Consider the following 19,604-nt stretch of genomic DNA (forward strand, 5'->3'; position numbering starts at 1 on the left):
ATGGCAGCTTTCACTCTGAAAATTAGACTTGAATTCCACAATGTACGTTATATGTAGTGCATGGAGCTTGTGGGGTCACTGCTGCAGCTCTGGCTGGAAACCAACCTGGTGGAGAAGGACCTGGGGGTGTTCATTGATGGGAGATGAACATGAGCCAGTGTGAACCTGGGAGGGCAAGAAGCCAATGGCACCTGGCACAGCAGCAGTGTGTCACTGTCAACAGGAGCAGGGCAGTGACTGTCCCCTGTGCTGGCACTGGTGAAGCATCTCAAGTGCCTTTTCCAGTTCTGGGACTCTCAGTGCCAGATGGACATGGAGGGGCTGGAGAGTGTCCAGGGAACGGAACAGAGCTGGGAAGGGGCTGGAGCACGTGGAGAGGCTGAGGGAGCTGGGAAAGGAGCTCAGCCTGGAGCAAAGGAGGCTCAGGGGGACCTTGTGGCTCTGCACAGCTGCTGACAGGAGGGGACAGCCAGGGGGTCAGGCTGTGCTCCAGGGAACAGGGACAGCAGGAGAGGGAACAGCCTCAGGCTGGGCCAGGGGAGGCTCAGCTTGGCCAGCAGCAGGAATTTCTCCATGGAAAGGGTGCTCAGGCCTTGGCAGGAGCTGCCCAGGGAGGTTTGGAGTGCTCATCCCTGGAGGTGGCACTGAGTGCTCTGGGCTGGGGACAAGGAGGGGACAAGGTGGAAACGGGGCACAGGCTGGACCCGATGGTGCCGGAGGTCTCTCGGTGCCCCAGCGGCTCTGTCTCTCCGTCCCTCCCGATCGCGGCCCGGGGCGGCTCCGGCGGGCGGGGCGGGAGGCGGCGCGGCCGAGCGTGACGGGGAGGGCGGGAGCGAGCGGAGCCCGCAGCGAGCAGCGAGCAGCGACCGGGCCGCCGCCGCCTCCGCCTGCGCAGCGCCCGACCGACCCGCAGCGCCATGGCGGCCGCGGCCGCCGAGCCCAGCACGGGCCGCTACCAGCAGGTAGGGCGGCGGGCCGGGCCGGGCGGAGCGGGAGCGGGCCGGGAGCGGGCAGGGCCCGCGGCCTGTGCTGGCGGCAGCGCCCGGGGCGGAGGCCGCGGGTCGGGGGACGGACCGGGCCGGGCCGTGGAGCCGCTCCCCGCCGGGCCGGGCCGGGCCGGGTGTGCCCCAGCGGGGTTTGCTGTGTCCCGGGGCCGCGGTTTGCCCGCTGCCGGGCCGGGTGTGTCCGGGCTGCTTGCCCAGGCTCGGGGCGACCTTGGCGCAGGGCGCTGACCCCGCTGGGCATTGTCCCCCCGGCCCGGCGAACCCCCAGCGAACGGCCTGGTTCCGCATCGCCCCGAGCTCACCGTTAGCTTCATTCCACCTTTTACGTGTGCACTGCTCCGAAACCCCTCTAGGCCAGGGCTGGCTGGCCTGAAAGAGCTCCCTGGGGAATTGGGGTCGCGGTTCCCTTGCTGCCTCCCGTTGGTCTGCAGTGCCCACGGACCGGGCCGGCTGTGACCCACTTCGGGCAGCAGCCTTGCTCACACCGACATGGAGAATTCCTTGCTTAAAGTAAGGGAGGAATCCCTCAAAACAGCAGACAGCTCGCTCCTGCCGAGCCGAGGTTCTCCCGAGAAATCGCTGTGTTGTGACTTTTCCTGGGGAGCATTCCCGGCGTGGGCAGGCTGGCGCTCGGCAGTTCGAGATACACCTCCCTTGGGATGGAATACTTGTCTGTCTGACAGCTGCAGGTCTCTGTGGTTTTGCATACTGGAAATATGGAAGTTCAGTAAAATTTAGCCTTTTTTTTTTTTTTTTTTTTTTTTTGTGGTTCGGTGCAAAACAGATGTGCTCACTTACAATGACAAATCTCTTTTGTGTTCTGGGAACTCCTAGGGACAGATAACCAGGTCTCTGCACTAATCGCCTTTCCTGGCAGAGTCCTGCTGCTGGTGTTGTCCCCAACAAGTGTCTTCACAAATGCCTTTTCCCGAGGGATCTGCAGCGTGTCCCATCTCCCGGAGCCCGTGGGATGGGTGGCAGGATTGCTGAAGGACCCCGTTGTCCTGGTGTTATGTGGCTGATGCACACAGTCGTGGTTTGCTCCAAAGGGGTGTGTGAGGTGTGGTTTGCCCGGCTCTGCTCACACCTCGGGCAGAGCCGGCAGACTCATCTGCGGAGCCCCGCGGAGATTAGGGAGCCAGGCTGTGCCAGAGGATTTGCACTGCTGAAGATGAGCACATAATGGAGGCCTGGGAAGCCACGGGTGTAGATGGAGTGAGAGGCAGATTCTCACATTTAAATGTGTTTACTTTGTGTAGCTGTTTAGAAAGTGCATCCCTTTCCTTGCCCTCTGCCAGAGCCCAGGTATTCCTGTTGTGAAGTGTGTTATCACTAAACTGGCTCCTAGTGCTTGTGTTGCTTCTAAAGCCCTGCAAGCTGTGGAGATGCAGTTGGGATTTAGATACAGAGAGGATGAGGGAATGAGAGAGTCTCTGTAGCATTGAATGTGTCAATTTTTTTTCTCATATTTTGAAACTTACCATGTGTGTGAATAATGAATCTACCATGTGCCAAAGAAGAGAGACTGATCGTGAAGTGATAACTGCAAGGGCTAGAGGTGAATACAGGACCCAAGCCAGTGGAGGTAGCCTGGAGAAATTTTCAACAAGCTAATTTAATCCTTTACATTATTAAATTATGAAGCAGCGGAGGAATTTTTAAAACTTGTTTTTTTGGGGTGATGGGGTAATGCAGTAGTGGGGTTGGTTATGTGTGTAGGTGGTTCCTGTACAGGTGAATGTGACTGACTGTCCAAACATGCCAGGGATGTGTAACCCTCTCTCTGGGAAGGGTTCCTGGTGTATCCTGTGTGGGAGCAGCACTGGTGAGGTATGGACACTCTGGAACCTGTACAATATTTGTAGGATTCCTCGAGTGCCGGTGTTTTCAGGAAAAAAAGGTGATAGTTCATGAGCATGATCTGAGCACAGCAGAACAGGATGGATACCTGAGTTTGACATGTGTGTGTTTCCCATCCCCTCCTCAGCCCTGTGGGTGGGATGTGGGGATGTGGGATGTGGGCTGTGCTCCCTCAGCAGCCTCTTCCCTGCAAACTCCCAGCCCGTGTCCCTTCATCAGTGCAGGCAGTGTTCAAGGGCTGTGCACTGATTTATTTTCCAAAGCCAGCTTCCTAGCCCATGGCTTTGTTCAGGCATTAGATAATCTGATAAAAAATAGCCTGCAGTGATGGCTTTGGGTGATGTGACTCTGAGCTCGTGTACTGAGGAAATGCAGCTCCATGGAAAATAAAACTGAGACTCCGGGGAAGGGATTGCAGCTTCCCTGACCCCTTCCACGGGGAGCAGAGCTGGGAGGGGGTCAGACTGCTGGGTTTGGATCCTCCTCTGCAGGCCAGGTGCTTGTGGAGGTGGGAATGGAGAGGTTTGGGGAGAAGGAGAGCTGCAGCCGCCCTGATGCTGTTCTTGCAGGCAGTGCTGTGTCCCCAAAAGGGAGGCTGTTGTCATTTCTGCCTTTGGGGAAGTTATGCAGGGATGTGGTTGGGATTAGGGGGCTTAAAGCCTTTCCAGCATAACCCTGGATTGAGGGTTCAGTTGGCAGAACTGTATTTCATCCTTGGAATAGAAATTACCCTCCATTCTGGAAAAAATAGCCCAGCTTTAACAGGTTTATTTACACTCTGTTTTCCAGGCATGGTTTGCACTTGGAGCATTCGAAAATATATGGGAGGTGTATGAGTAATGTAAACCCACCTAGGAAATGGTGGGAGTGTTAAATAATGAAGACACATTGCTTTTTAAGTGCTATTTCTTCCTGTTCCACTTGTTGAACGTTTACATGGATCATGAATCATTCCATAAAGGGAGGTGTCAATGAGAAAAATAAGGAAGAAAGGTTTTTCCATTTGTTTGTTTTTCATTCTGTGAAAAGTGTTGAAGAATTACATTGCTGGAGGTAGAATGGGAATGGAATTTAAATCCATGAAGGACCAGAATGCCTCCTTAATATCTGGGGAGGCTGGAGAGGAACAGGGAGGCAGATATCAGTTGCAGCCCTGTGTGTGCCTTCAGCTTGTATTTAATTTTTCAGCTGAAATAGGCACACAGCTTGAAACTAAAAAATGAGAACATCCCAAATCTTTTCATGTCAGCAGTTAGAAGCAGAAATGTCAGTGATTGTTTCCTCCACGAGGTCTTTGCAGTGTGCAAGATGTTCTGGCTAAAGATAAGAATGGTAAGAAAAATTGCAGTGTAGGTTGTTTGCATATTTATTTATATATATTTTTTTTTTATTTATAAGTAGAATAGGAGATGCCATTGATATGAACGCAGTAAAACTGCAGAGTAGAATTGTTTGTGCAGTGCTGCTCTGAGGTTGTGCTGAGGCTGCCCCATGTCCAGCCTGGGCTGTGCTCAGGTGACTAAAATCTGGTTATTTTCCTCTGAAATACCCACCTCTGTAGGCAACAGCACCTGTCAGGTGAGTTTGCAAGGGATTAGTGATTCTGTGTGAAAAAGTAATTACAGAATTTAAATACATTCTGTCTCTAAAACTCAAAGGATGTGGGAAAGGCAGGGAAACAGCAGCAGCCCAATGTCATCTCACAGCTTGTGCAACAGGAGGAAATAGCTTTGCATACAAACTTGTAAATTATCTCAGGCATCAGGATAGTGTTGGACTCTGAGCTGCACTTCTTTGGTGACTTTTCTCTCATCACTAACATTCAGTGGGGCTCAGTAATCCCGTTGGGAAGCAGCTGGAGGAACAATCCCTGAAGGCTTTGGGTTGTTAGTTCTGCCAGGAGATGAGGAACCTTTTTCTGTGGGTTTGGCATCATGGCTTAGAAGTAACCAGACAGAAAGCAAGGAGCAAAAGTTCTGTGTGTGTGTGAATTCCGACCCTTAGTCACTGGGACTAGTGAGAAAAATTCAGTAATAAGGGATATCCAATCATTCTGTTCCTGCCTGTGGTGAAATATCCAAATTTGATATGTGGTGGCACAGTGGGATTATTTCCATTGAAGACACCTAACCTTCTTCATAGGACAATTCAAAAAATGTGATATTTTAAAATGTTTAGAATTCTTTCTGTGATGCTCTGATGTGCAGAAGTATATGAATCTAATTCTAAATATTATGAGAATGCCTTATGCTTTAAGTGTGGGAAAATTAATTACAGCTATCCAAGATTAAAACCTACTTTTTCCATATTAAGGCCTTGATCTCTCAAGTCTAAGGGCAGTGTGTTGGCCCAAGTGCTTGTTTCCAGTCTGTCCAGACCAGTTAATTCCCTGTTTGAACAGAAATGAGGGAATTAGACCAGTTTGTTTCCCAGGACTGAGGAGTATTTTGTGTTGTCAGGCCCTTGGCTGCAGTGAGTCAGAGAACACCCTCATGAGCACAGGTTGTATTTTATGTATGTAAAATTGGTTTTGATTTGTGTTTTTGCCCTGGTGGCTCATGGGCTCGTTGCCATTGTCCCCTCAGCTGGATGCTCCTGTTCTGTTTGTGCTCACTGGGTGCCAGGAGCTGCTCCAGCTGGGGAAAAGACAGGTGGGTTTGGGGAGGAGGAGTGGAGGAACAGTTTGCAGTCCTTCGGTAAAAGGGAGGAGAATCTCAGAGTCATTCAGTTTGGAAAAGCCCACCAGGATCAGAGTCCAGGCTGTGCCCAGTGCCCACCTTGTCCCCAGCCCAGAGCACTCAGTGCCACCTCCAGCCCTTCCCTGGACACCTGCAGGGATGGGGACTGCAAACGTCCCTGGGCAGCCCCTGCCAAGGCCTGAGCACCCTTTCCATGGGGAAATTCTCAGGTTGCACATGCAGGGAGGTCACTCTGCTCAGGGCTGCTTCCCCAGCACCAGGCTCGGGCAGGAGCAGCAGCATCCCCCAGGGAGGGTTGGCTTGGCACTACTGCCACTTGTGTCACCTGAGAGGTGCTCAGCAGACCTGTGCCAGGTGCAGGAGCTGGGCAGGGCTGGCACTGCTCTGGAGAAATGGGCTGGAAGTGCCTGTGGGAGAAAACAGTTATTTGCTCGTCAGGGAGAGGGCTGAAGGGTGTGGGTTGGCTTCTCTGGTAGCTTATCATTATTCCTGCTGATACTAAGTTATGGGAATTTGCAACAACATCAGGCAAAAGTCAGGATTTTAAATCTGGGTGTGTTTAATTAAGCAAAGTGTGAGTCAGTAAAAATAACTCTCCTTTTCAGAGTTGGTAGTGACTTTAATTTACTTCCCCAAGGCTGAAGATATGGAATGATATGTGATCTATTGCTAAGGCCAAGCTTGTAGTAATGCTGATTTAGTGTAGTGATGCTGATTTAGTGTAAAGAATATTTACATGCAGCCTCAGAGCTTGGCAAAGGGGAGTTGAAAATTCAAAACTATGTCAGCAGCCCATATGCTGAGTTTAGGAAATTTGGAAGAATTAAGCAACATATTTATTGGAAGTGCTTTCTCCAAAGTTTACATGGAAATATTTCCAAACAGCTTGGAAGATTTCAACTTTTATGCTGTGTATTTACATGGGATAAGTCTTGGTCAGGGCAAGTGGCAGCCAGAGGTGATGTCCTGCTCTGTTCCAGGCTTCTCATGCTGCATTTTTTTAAAAAATAAATTAATTTGGGTGTTCTGTCAGTCAACTTTCTGCTGGTTTAGCAGTCTGGTGAAAAGATCCCAGCCAAGCTGTTGTTTTAATATTTGTATGCATGGCTGTAAAGACTGTTTTATTTTTTAATGCCACAAATACCAGAATCTTGCCTGAAAAGCTAAAATCCATCAGTGGATCTAGGAATGAATTACCCCTCAGCCTCATTAGAACAGAGTGAAGTCAGACCCTGCTTTAACCAGGCTCTCTGGGTTCTGAAGCCTGGGGGGAATTGTCAGGGAGCTGAGTGCATACCTGGAGCTGTGCAGGGCAGGTGGGAGCTGAGGCCAGGCCAGGGCAGCAGTGCTGCTCCTGGGAGGCCTGATGAGTCATTCTTCCTGTCACATGAACCCTCCCTGCTCTGCTAATAGGCACTTAGTTGAATTTTAGATGCCTGGAATCATTAAAAAGGCTGGAAGGCATTTGTGTACCTTGTCCATTAGAAGAAAAATACGTTTTCTATAGCTGTAGCCTCCTACAGCTTTGAGCTCAACTTTAGAAAGTAGCTGCATTTTTTGTGTCATTTTCCATTTCCTGAATTGTGATGTTTGAAGGCAGCAGTGAATTCAGCTGCTCTCTCCCACGTGACTTTGGTGGAAGAACATGTATTTCTTTTTACTATTGAACCACTGGTAGGAGTTATTATTCCACTCAACATCTGTGTCCTCTTTTGTTTCATCTCCTCAAGTGTTGTCAATGTGGTGCTTCCCTCTCCCCTCCCTGGTGGCTGTGCTCCCAGGCTGTACCTGTCTCCTTTCTTGCAGGCATGAGGGGTTCAATTCCTGCCACCCCCTCACCTGGAGGGCAGGTGACAAAGGGGATGAGGAATCCAGAGTGTCCCAGGTGTGCCACAGCCTTCCCTTGTCTGTTCACAGACCACGTCCTGCATAGGCAGAAGGAGAAAAGAAGTATGGAATTGCCATGGATAGACTGACCATAAGCATGGTGGAGCATTTTCTGAGAGTTTAAAAACTACGGAACTGGGAGAATCATAGAATCACAGAATGGTTTGGTTGGGATGACCTTGAAGATCATCTTGTTCTACTCCTGCCATGAGAAGGGACAGCTTCCACTGTTCCAGGTTGCTCCAAGCCCCGTTCAGCCTGGCCTTGGACACTTCCAGGGATCCAGGGGCAGCCACAGCCTCTCTGGGCAGGGACTGAATCAAACAGTTTGGCTCTGTGTTTTCCTGTCCCTTCCATTGCCCTTCATGTCCTTTTGGATCTCTGGAGTAATGCTGTCTCTTTTTTTTTTTAAATTTTTTTTATTTTATAGTTAAAGCATATTGTAATAGGCCATTACTTCTCAAGTTAGTTTGCATTTACTTCTAATGCCGAGCTCCATGGGGTTTATAAAACAAGGCATTTTTGTTTCTTGGAAAGGGTTGGAGAAGACAAAGGTCCTCGCTGTGGTGGGAATTGCTGCAGCTCCTGCTGTCCCTGCTCAGTGCCCTGGGGCTCAGGAAAGCTGCAGGTGAGGCAGTCCTGCCTCCTTCACCCCCAGGGCCTCAGTGCCTGCGATTGTTGGCTCTGCTTCACATCTGGCCAGAGCCCAGCGTTGGGGATGTGTCCTGCTGACAGCTGGGCTGGGAGCTGCTCCTGGCAGAACAGATTAAATGTTCATCCGGATCACTGATTTCTCCTTCTTCAAGGAGGTGGCTCAGCGTTGTCATGTGAGGAGCTCTTATCCACAAAGCTTGGGGCTGACCAGCACCTTTTTTTTTTTATTATTCTCCTATCTATTCTGTTTGGAAAGTGTTCCTGGGGAGCAGAATGAGCTTCAGCTGGCGGCAAATTGCAGTGCAGGACTGTTGTGCTCGAGGATGTGGATATGGTGTGATCTGGAACACACTATAGATTATTGGCTTTCACTGGCACACAGAAGCTGTGCTGCCCCTGGAACCCTGGAAGTGTCCAAGGCCAGGCTGGACAGGGCTTGGAGCAGCCTGGGGCAGTGGAAGGTGTCCCTGCCATGGCTGGGGTGGAATGGGATGAGATTTAAAAGCCCTTCCAACTCAAACTGTTCTGTGATCTTTGATCTTACCCAGCAAAAGAAATAAAACTCCAAACCAGAGAACAGTTGGATATGCAAGATCTGCATTTAGAAGTGTGAACTGATTTGTTTTATTTTCCCCTGATAAGACAAGTAAGATAAGAACATCCCCCTACGCCCCCACCTCCTGTGTTAAATGCTCAAGGAGAATGGCAACATATCTCTCCAAAGAAAAAGCAAAATATCCTGGATGGTTTCAGGAGCAAATGTGTGGGATTGCAGGAGGGAAAGCTGGAGATGTTCAGTGGTGATTTCAGACGAGGGCAGTGCCTCCTGGTCAGCCCAGTGCTTCAGTCCTGAAGTGCTTGTGTGAGCTGAGTTGTTCTGCAGAAAACCTCAGTGCCTTTGCTGCTGAGATGATGAGAAATGGAAGGAAGGGAGAAACGAGATGGCAGCTGTAGCCTCCTTTTTGGCCTGGTACTGCTGCTTCCCTGATCAAAGCTGCCATGGCACACCTGCCCTGTGTGAGTGGTGCTGGATCTGTGAGAGCTCCTGGTTATTTATACAGAGCCTGTGGGAAGCACAGTGCACAAAATAAACCGGCTCCTTCTCAGTCATGCAGTGTGAAAGGTTGAAGGGAAATGGCAACATTCATACTTCTGTGCATCGTTATGTAATGTATCCATGGAAAAAACCCTTCCTTAGCAAAGCCACAGGCAGCAAGGGAGTCTTTTGTTGGGTATCTCACTGTAGTGCTTTGACTAAAACAGATGCAACTGCAGCTCCAAAGCAGTGTGAGCTGAGGAAGTGCCAGGGAAATGGAAAGGTACTGGAAAGCCGTGTGCTGTGCTTTGCTGGAGTCCAGGTGTGTGAGGAGAGAATTTAAAAACAACATTAAAGCTGAGGTGCAAGATTGATCATTCCAAGTGGGAGCGTTTGGGAGGGAGGCTGAGCAGCTGCTGCATGTCCCGTGGTGCTGCAGAACAGTCTCCTTCCAGCAGAGTGTGTTGTGTGCAATCAAAGCTGCAGGGTGATGTCAGAGCACTGAGAAGTCCCCTAACCCGTGGTGTGTCTGTTCAGCTGCAGAATGAAGAGGAGCCGGGCGAGGCAGTGCCGGTGGTGAACGATGCCCCTCCGCCCTACAGCAGCATTTCTGCCGAGAGCACAGGTACTGCACCGGGGGGAAAGGGCTGCCACTGCCCTCCTCATCCACTGCAACACCTTCCTGAGCTGCAGCCATCAGCATTGATCCACACAGCCTGTTGGTACTTGTGGTTTTGGAGATGCATTTTGGCTGCGTTCCTCTGATGTCATCGCATCGAGGGGTGTTCAAGTTACAGTTCACAGTGTTCTCAGTAAATTGAAGGCAGTTAAAAATCAAAGTGCTGGGAGGGTTTGTGGTTCCCCTCTCATTATCTGGCATTTGGATGATGCCATGCCCCTTCCCAAAAGGATTTGCCACTTGAAAAGGTTTCAAGAATTCACTTTCCCTGCACTTCTCAATAACTAAGCACTTGGTCATAGGGATGGGACTTTAAATCATCCTCCTGTCCTGTCACTAACAACTTTAATAACCACTTGGATCTGGAAACGTGACTTTCTCTGAGTATCCAAATCAGGGGAGACACAGCATGTGGTGTTTTAAACAGAAGTACAATCAGGCATGTTCAGTGAGTGTTCTGTGGATTGCTGGGTACCAGAGAAGTTGCTCCTGTGCTTTTCACTTTCTGTTTGGGATGGCTGGAAGGGAGGGGAGGGGAGGGTTGAGCAGCCTGGGGAATGAATGGGGCTCACTGGAAGTCACCTGGAGCTCTGCTCGTTCCCAACATGGTGTTCCTAAGGAAGTGCTGAGTTCCCTGGTGTGTCACTGTCTCTGTGCAGCTTATTTTGACTACAAGGATGAGTCAGGGTTCCCGAAGCCGCCGTCCTACAACGTGGCCACCACTCTGCCCAGCTACGACGAGGCTGAGAGGAGCAAGGCTGAGGCCACCATTCCCTTGGTTCCTGGCAGGGTGAGTGTCCCTGCATCTCTAACTCCTGCCCATCCTGTGCCATGGCTGTTTGAATTCATGTCGGGTTTTTTTGTGTTTTTGAAGCTTTCTGGGGTGGTGATATTGCACACTCCTGAGAGTCCTGTGGCTGTTTTTTTTTTTTTTTTTTTTTTTTCTTTTTTTTCTTTTTAATTTTCCTCTGAGCACTGTGATGATGTCAGACATCTCAGTAATGCCAGCATGTGCTAGCCAGATTAGCTTGGCAAGCTGACAGAGGGACTGTGCTGTATCCCTGTGCACTGACACTGGGGTTTTTGTTGGTTGGGTTTTTTTTTTTTTCATTTTTAAAAAAGATTTAGGATTAATTCTTCAGCTGTCTGGCATATCTACCCTTGATACTCCTGCTGCTTGCTTAGTTGACTTTTCTGGAGGTCAGTGTAGCTGATACAAGGACGATAAAACCATTCTGTCAGAATTACTTCTTTTTGTTTTTTTCAACATTATCTCTTGTTCAGCCACTCCCTCCACCCCTGCTAGCATTAGAAGTCCACTGCTCATTACACTTCTTCACAGAAGCCAAATTCCTTGCTGAGATGATAATTTTTTGATGAGTAGAAGAATTCTTCCCAGTGAGAGCAAGAACATGCTGGATCTTGACTATGTTAAAAATAAAGTTACATTTCATATTATATAGATAACATTTTGTGCCCTGCACCATTTCAGGATGAGAAGCAGGAATTTTTTTCTGCTTACATTTGTAGCCTTTTGAGATTTAGGATTCCTGCCCTTTTGTGAAGAGTCACAACCAGAAGTGGGGTTGTTCTATGGGCTGGAATGACCTAAATCCCTGTGCTGCCTCCCTCTGCTTTGCAGGATGATGACTTTGTGACACGGGATGACTTTGATGACACTGACCAGCTGAGGATAGGAAATGATGGCATTTTCATGCTGACTTTCTTCAGTAAGTACATCATGGAATGAACTTTTTTTCAAGCAGTGACCCAAAATAGTTTGGGTCACATTTGTGTTTGTGTAGCACCAGGGACAACCTGTGTGCAAGGGGTTTGTGGTTTTTCCCCTTGGAATATAAATGTGTCTTGACCTGCTGCTTTTCTCCTGCTTTCTCAGTGGCATTCCTCTTCAACTGGATTGGATTTTTCCTGTCTTTCTGTCTGACTACTTCAGCTGCAGGACGATATGGGGCCATTTCTGGCTTTGGTCTGTCTCTTATTAAGTGGATCCTTATTGTCAGGGTGAGTTGTGTGGTAAAAACAATGTACACAGACACTGATGTTCTTTTTCCCCAGCAGGTTTTTATCTCATACTGAAGTTAGTGATAAATTGAGGGTTTTTTTTATAATCAAATAATATTTGAGCCATTTATTCACTAAGAACAGAGCTTTTTAATAATTATATCTGTTTATATGCTGAACTTAGAATTGTAATTAAAGAAAAGAAAGGTTGCACACCCAGATATGTGTTGTGGATGCTCCAGTTCTGGAAATGTCCAAGGCCAGGTTGGACAGGAGCAGCCTGGGATAGTGTGAGGTGTCCCTGTCTGTGTGAAAGAGAGGAGCTGCAGGATCCTTTCCAGCCCATTCTGGGATTCATTCTGAGCATGTCTGTCTGCCAGAGCCACTGTCCTGGATCAGAATGTGCTTTTGTGCTGAGCAGCAGCAATGATCTGATCCTGGGAAAACATTAACCCAGGCAAAGCCAGCCCTGCCTTCAGCCTCTGCAGTCTGCTGTGCCTTATTTCCCTGGAAATAAGGAAATTCTCTAAAACGCAGGATAGCTGATGAGGAGAGGGAAATATTGGTCTGTGGGGAGCAGTGAGGTTTGCAGCACCAGTGGAAGAAGGCTGTGAGTGCCCTCTGGTGCAGCCTCCCTGCAGGAGCAGGGACCAGGAGCAAGCTGCCATCCTGCTCTGGCTTTTTTGGCTCCTTTTTTTTTTTTTTTTTTTTTTGGAGGGTTAGGAGAAAATATTTCCATCGGGATATTTTTTTTGGAGTCTGTGAAATAATGTCACACAGACATTCCAGGCTGAAAGTTGAATTTCAAGGAAAGCAGCTCATTGGCTGTAAGTAGAAGTGGAGAGCAGTAATGTTAGAGCTGTCACTTCCTACCTCCTCTTTTGGGGCTGGGAATTCTGATTTGTAAATACAGCATCTCCTCAATTTTCCCACTTGGGAATCTTGTCAGTGGGTTCCACAGGTCTGGGATTTCTTTTCCAGCTGTTAGACCATCCAGCCTTACAGTGTAATGAATGTGCTGCACTGCTGCAAGTGTGCTCTGCCCTTTCAGAAACTGCAGCCGTGCTTTATAAGCATCCAGGACATGATTTAAAACAGGAATATTTGCCCAGTAGTGTCCTTGTTCCCCACTGATTGCCAGAGTTCATAGCTGGGTGTTGAATCTGTCCCATTCCCCTTGTTAGAGCTGGGCTGATGTGTGCAGAAAACCCTAAATAACAGTGTGTGGAGGTAACTTGTTCTGCAGCCTGTGGGGAATTGCAGCATTCCAGGAGGTGGCTTGTGTGCAGCCTTGATCTGCTTACTGCTGCAGTTGGTGGGAATAGCCTTGGGTTCACAAACTTCCATGTGCTCTAAGCTGTGTCCTTTTTTGGCTGTTTTTCAGTTCTCCACCTATTTTCCTGGTTACTTCGATGGTCAGTACTGGCTTTGGTGGGTCTTCCTTGTACTAGGTGAGTGTTTGGGTAGGGGAAAGATGCTTAAAAACTCTGTGAAATGCAGTTAGGGTTTTGTGAGCTTTCCTGGCTGTTCAGTATGTGTGTGTAGATGTACAGGTGAAATGTGACCCTCATGCTCCTCTGACTGAACACATTCAGGTTTTAATTTGTTTTACAGTTTTTACATGTAAACACTGTCCTTCTGTTGCCATTACTTGGTGGCAGCATCCTGATATCATCCAGAGGTTGGGAAGAGAATAATGCTTGCAACTGATGTTGTATCTGCTCTTGCATCTTAATGGAAGAGTGGATTGTTGCCTTCCTCATTTTAATTTCTATTTCCTGCTTTGGAAGTGACTGAATCTCATTTGAAGTTAAAAGTTTTGTGATTGCCCAAGGAAAGTTTGGTTTTGAAGTTGCCTGAAATGGAAAGATGAGGTGTCATCACTACCAAAACCAATTCCTGTTTATAATATCTAATACTTATTTAATAATTATTGTGATCAACTGCTGTGCATCCCAGTGATGAGGTCCCTCTCTAGTGGTGAACAGGGAGAAGCAACACCTGTGTTAACTGGACTAATGTGTCTCTTCCCTCCAGGTTTTCTGCTGTTTCTCAGAGGATTTATTAATTATGCAAAGGTTAGGAAGATGCCAGATACGTTTTCCACTCTCCCCAGAACCAGAGTTCTCTTTATTTACTAAAGGTAAATTTTCTGCTTTCATAAATTTGTTCTGCTTTGGTTTTAACTCTATTTAATGAATTTTTTTAGGCTAGATTTTTATTGCTTTAGTATTTTTAGAGCTCAAGGCAGCAGGGAACAGTTGTTTCTTGGTATCCCAAGCACAGCTCCTGAGTCTGCAGAGCCCAGCCTGAGCTGGTGGCAGGCAGAGGAACACTGGACATTTCCCCCTGAGTTTTTGCTGGGAGGAATTGTACATTCTTTTGATTCCACGATTAGATACTGTGAGAACAAAACCTCTGCCCCCTGGTTCTGCAGTGTGTCTTTCAGAGTGAATCACATGCCTGAAACACGTGGTGTGTCCCAAACCCGAGGAGAGGTCACAAAATGTTGTTAGAGGGACGTGCCAGCGCCTTTGGCTTCTGTCCCAGAATGAACAATTTGTCTGAATTCTGCTGTTGGAAATCGCTGCCAGCTTCCTGAAGAAATGACACCCTTGCACACCTTTGCTCTCCTCAGACCTCTCCCACACACCTCAGCTGTCCTGCCTGAGCGTCTTGCAAAAACCTGAATGCCTGGGAGTCTTTTGCTTTAATTCTGAGCCTCAGCCTGGCTGCCTTAATGGGGCTTTAAAGGAGGAGGCTTAAGTAGCTGAAGCCTTGTAGCATAATTTCCTGCTCACAGCAGATAATGGCCTGGCATTAACTGTCCCTCCCCGAGGGGAAGGAAATCCTGGAATAGGTTGCTTCCCAGCTGGGGAATGCAACATGATGCTCCCTTTAGAAATATCATAATAACACTCCATTTCCCCAGACAGAAGCAATTGCAGCTGGGACAGTCAAAGAAACCAAACCGAGCCCAGCTTTAAATTGGGGGTCATTAAATTGTTGAGATTTGAAAACCGAGCCTTGGGTTTCCAAATGCACTTCCCTTTTATTAGAAACTGCAAATTGCCCACGATTCTGCTTCATTTCCAGTCTGTGAGGAGAACCTGCAGCACAGAACAGCCTTTGTGCAGTGTTTTCCTGTGGTGATGGTGTGTAAAAATAGTTCAGCCGATTTCTTGACGTGTTTCAGTTCTGTTTAACAAAGTTCTGGTTTGTGACCTCCTCCAGGATCTGTAATATCCTCCCAGATTCCTGCTGAGTCACCAGAGGGTTGATTTCCCCCAGTTTATGGTCACGTAATGTGAGCATTTAAAATTAGCTTTATCTCTCTATTTTGTCTGACTGACCAACTTTTTAAAAAATTTTGCTGCTTTACCAAAACTTTATTTTTCATTTCTTAAAGGAACCCTGTGGTTTCTTTTTGCACAGACTTTTCTTATGTTTGGAATGTGAAATTACGGTTTTAGAGACCTGGCTTCACTCCTTGCTCGTGGAGGTGTAGAGTGTTTAAATTCTTATTTATGTGTCATTTTAGAGCGTTTTCAAAAAGCATTTTTTCTTTTAGTTATTCTGAGATGAATGTCCAGAATAATTCATAAGTATTAAACCTGGGCACTTCCCCTGAAAACAAACCTTTAATCCTGAATTCTGAGTGAGGAAATCACAAAAGACTTGGATTTTTGGTGTGTTATTGTCCTTAAGATGAGATATTGGCCTGATGGAAAGGGCATGGTGAGGGTTTTTATTTTTATTTTTATTTTTTTATTGTTATTTTTATTGTTATTTCTATTTATTTTTATTTTAGAGCAGGGATCATTTTTAGAAAATTAGGAAGGGAGTAATGAGTGCAAACCAGAAAACACAGCCTCATGAAATGAATCCAATGGAAAGGTGGAGCTTACTATTCCAGCTGCGTGTGCAGCAATGGACACAATCCTGGCTTTATCCTGTAAAATAAGCACAAATTCCTGAGCATTTTGCTGGAGTCACATCATTGTGTGCTGAGACACTTCATAAGCCCTTAGACATCCTGTGCTGTGTGAACGACATCCTCCTGTTATCCAAAATAACCCTCTGACTGCAGTTTCGGTGTTCAATATCCTTCTCCAACAGATGTTTTCTGGCAAATGTCTTCCTGCATTAGTGAAATCCCCCCCAAGAAGCAGCAGGACACCTGCAGGAAGTGAATCAAGGCTCTGGAGCAGAAGAAAAAATAATCACCTGCTTTAAAATAAATAAATAAAAGTACTGTTGGAAAAAGAAAAAAAAGGAGAAGCATTTCTTTCTATTTGTTTTTAGGTGTAAAATTTTAATAATTAACGCAGAATTCCGTAATTGTTGACTCATTAGTGGCTAATGTTTGAAGCAGCTCTTGCAGGGAGTCTGTGACGTGCTGATGGAGCTTTCCAGCTGCAGTTTGTGGTGCTTTGGGCAGCAGGAGCTGTGCTGGGGCCAGCAGGGGCCAGGCTTGCTTTAGTTCCTCCTGCAGCCTGGGAGCTGCTGGGGCTCTGCTGTGCTGTGCAGTGTGACACTCTGTGCTGTACTGTGTGACACCCTGTGCTGTGCAGTGTGTGTGACACTCTGTGCTGTGCAGTGTGACACCCTGTGCAGTGTGTGTGACACTCTGTGCTGTACTGTGTGACACCCTGTGCAGTGTGTGTGACACCCTGTGCAGTGTGTGTGACACCCTGTGCTGTGCAGTGTGACACCCTGTGCAGTGTGTGTGACACCCTGTGCTGTGCAGTGTGACACCCTGTGCAGTGTGTGTGACACTCTGTGCTGTACTGTGTGACACCCTGTGCAGTGTGTGTGACACCCTGTGCAGTGTGTGTGACACCCTGTGCAGTGTGTGTGACACCCTGTGCTGTGCAGTGTGACACCCTGTGCAGTGTGTGTGACATGCTGTGCAGTGTGTGACACCCTGTGCTGTACTGTGTGACACCCTGTGCAGTGTGTGACACTCTGTGCTGTACTGACACCCTGTGTACTGTGTGAGACCCTGTGCTGTGCAGTGTGACACCCTCTCCTGTACAGTGTATGTATGACACTCTGTCCTGTGCAGTGTGTGACATCCTGTGCTGTGCAGTGTGACACCCTCTCCTGTACAGTGTATGTATGACACTCTGTCCTGTGCAGTATGTGACACCCTGTGCTGTACTGTGTGTGTGACAGACACCCTGTCCTGTGCAGTGTGTGACACCAGTATTCTGTACAGTCTCTCTGCCCCATGTCCTGTCCAGCCTGTGTAACGTGAGTTGTACAGGACATGTCACACTGTGCCCTCTGCAGTGTGTGTGCCACATCCTGTGCAGCCTGTGTGCGTCACATTCTGTCCATCCCAGGTATTCCATGTACTCCCTGTCCAGTCCATCACTGTCCCCCCTGTCCTGTCCATCCCCTGTCCCCACTGTCCATCCCCTGTCCCCACTGTCCATCCCCTGTCAGGAGCTGAGCTGCCAGCCCTGGCTGGCTGCACTCCTGCAATCCCACAGCACCTGGGCACCTGTGGAGGAAAAGGGGTCGCTGCAGTCCAGACTCCGAGGTGTCATTGGGAATTTGAGATGGCACAAGTATTAATTTTTAACAGTGTATTCTGTGTTGTAGTATCTTTTCCTTTCGCACCACCAACTTTTTGGGCTCTTAGGGGTTTTCGCGGAACAAGTCCGTAGTGTAAAACTGAAAGATCATGTTGCAACTTTGTATAAAAATCATCTTGCAAAACAAAGGCCTTTTTTTCTTTGGCTTGGGACTTTTGAGACAATTCCTAACATACCTGTAATTCTTGCTTTTTCAATTTGTGTTAGCAGAGACTCTGATGCATTGGAAATGTAGATTTAATGTGCACTCCTGTGCTTTCTGCCAAGTGGTCATTCACTTTGGAGTTTTACTATGTTCAACATGTAAATACAGCAGAACATCAATAAATGTCACTTCTGTAGCAATTGTTGCTGTAGGACAATGTTTAATTGAGTTTTGATGTGTTATTGCACCTGGGTATTGACAAACACAGATTATCTGGGAGAATTCCATCACTTTCCATGGAAGGAGTAACACAAATCTCCAAGGTGTCCATCCTTTTTCCAACCAAGCAATGCCAACCTGTCAGGAAATGGTGATTCCATTTCGTGGGGTTTGTTGGATTTTTTGGTAGTTTGATGACTTACCTGCCCCATGAAATTGTGGTTTTGGTTCACAGCTGAACTTCTCAAATGTACAGTCGCCACAAACAAGCAGTTGAGGCTGACAGAGACAGATGGAGGTTCCACAGATTCCTCTTTAAACAGCAATTAGTGAACACAGAATTAGGAATTTTGTCCTACAAGGCAAAATCTGCAGCATTGGGGAACTCTGAATCACATTTGCCCAAACTTGGTCGATCCTCGTGTTTGCTCTCCTGGCATCTGGGCCTTATTTGGGCTTAGATATTCAGAGAACTGGAATATTTGGCATTCTTGTTCCTCCTCCTCCGGTGGCCTGAAGCTGCAGACACCTCCAGCTCCATGTTCCTGCACAGACAGAGGCTCTGGGAGAGCAGGGAGGGTGACAGGGTCTGGAGAGCCCACGCTGTGTTTGCTGTGGGTTCACACCGACTGCAGGCTCAGATACTTGTTTTGGGTCTGTGACAGCTCAGCCACTTCACAGCACCTCAGTGGCAGGGCTGTGGTCACCTGCAGTGACCAAGTAAATACCTCTGGCCTTCCCTGCCAGCCAGGCTGGATGGAGGCTCTGGGTGCTGAGGAGGGCAGACACTGCTGTGGAGCTGCTGAGCTGCGGTGGGAAGAGAGCTCTGACTGCTAGGGCAGGCAGGGATGGGATGGGATGGGGGAATGGCAGGGAGAGATGGGATATTGGGAAGGAACTGTTCCCTGAGAGGGTGGGCAGGCCCTGGCACAGAGTGCCCAGAGAAGCTGTGATGCCCCTGGATCCCTGGCAGTGTCCAGGGCCAGGCTGGACAGGGCTTGGAGCAACCTGGGACAGTGGAAGGTGTCCCTGCCATGGCAGGGATGGGGTGGGATGGGATGGGATGGGATGGGGTGGGGTGGGATGGGATGGGATGGGATGGGATGGGATGGGATGGGATGGGGTGGGATGGGCTTTAAGGTCCCTTCCAACCCAAACCAGCAGGAAGTGCATCTTGAGATCTGATTTCCAGTTTCCTTGAAAGAAGGAAAAGCAGCCTGAGGGGAGAAGGCTCAGCTGAAGGAAGAACTGTGCGTGCTGGAGGAAATCAGATCAACCTGTGGAGAAGGTAGGAGCACCATGGAGGAAAGGAATGGGGTTTGCCTGTTGTCTGTGCTCTTCTGCCTGCTTGGTGGGAGCCCCAGGGAAAAGGTTGGTGCTAGTTGTCCATGGCATAATGGGAAATAGAGGATTACACTGAGGAATAAAACCACTCAGCTGGAGACCTCCCACTTTCTTAAACTGGATGTTTCCCCTTTCCCTTTCTTCTGGATAATACAGTTACATTTACCAGAAGTCCAGAAATATTGCTGGATTTAGGAATGGTTTCTTGAAACCTGTTGGCATTACTGCAGAAGTCCTTTCTCACCAGAGAAACTCTCCAGTGAATGAATCCCTGTGTGCCTTGGCCATACAAAGCCAAGGATTGACTCATTTCTGGTGCCTTTGTTAGTGTAAGTGATTCCTGGGCTGGATTGCCCTGACCTCTCCCCAGGGCTGGTGCTCTGCTCTGCTCTCAGGTCTGTGTGATCACCCAGGGATTGAGCTGTGATCCTGGAGCAGAGGCTGGCAGGGAA

The 19,604-nt window shown here is 48.2% G+C and overlaps 1 protein-coding gene and 1 long non-coding RNA gene across 11 annotated transcripts; one reads left to right on the plus strand and one right to left on the minus strand.

Moving 5' to 3' along the window:
* Positions 1-799: 799 nt before the first annotated feature.
* On the plus strand, positions 800-17,789 carry NDFIP1 (Nedd4 family interacting protein 1). 10 transcript variants are annotated; one of them, XR_014854968.1, is made up of 10 exons: positions 800-962; positions 9,678-9,765; positions 10,479-10,609; positions 11,462-11,549; positions 11,717-11,841; positions 13,226-13,292; positions 13,879-13,984; positions 15,961-16,613; positions 16,652-16,739; positions 16,984-17,789. XR_014854968.1 is itself a non-coding variant. In XM_085074095.1 (8 exons), exons 1-7 carry the CDS (start codon positions 918-920, stop codon positions 13,980-13,982), a joined length of 648 nt encoding a protein of 215 aa, XP_084930221.1. In that variant the 5' UTR covers positions 800-917; the 3' UTR covers positions 13,983-13,984; positions 15,653-15,789. The 10 variants fall into 10 exon arrangements, 1 of the variants encoding a protein (XP_084930221.1); XR_014854970.1 differs by having other exon boundaries at positions 16,652-16,698; XR_014854967.1 differs by having other exon boundaries at positions 16,673-16,739.
* LOC146431440 (uncharacterized) lies at positions 15,631-16,552 on the minus strand. Its single transcript, XR_014854978.1, has 2 exons — positions 16,491-16,552; positions 15,631-16,428 (listed from the first exon to the last, which is right to left on the minus strand). It is a non-coding gene; the product is annotated as an uncharacterized LOC146431440 (long non-coding RNA).
* Positions 17,790-19,604: the final 1,815 nt, after the last annotated feature.

The sequence above is a fragment of the Lichenostomus cassidix genome, chromosome 13 (genome assembly GCF_008360975.1).
Source record: "Lichenostomus cassidix isolate B80296 chromosome 13, HeHo_3.0, whole genome shotgun sequence".
Lineage (NCBI taxonomy): Eukaryota > Metazoa > Chordata > Aves > Passeriformes > Meliphagidae > Lichenostomus > Lichenostomus cassidix.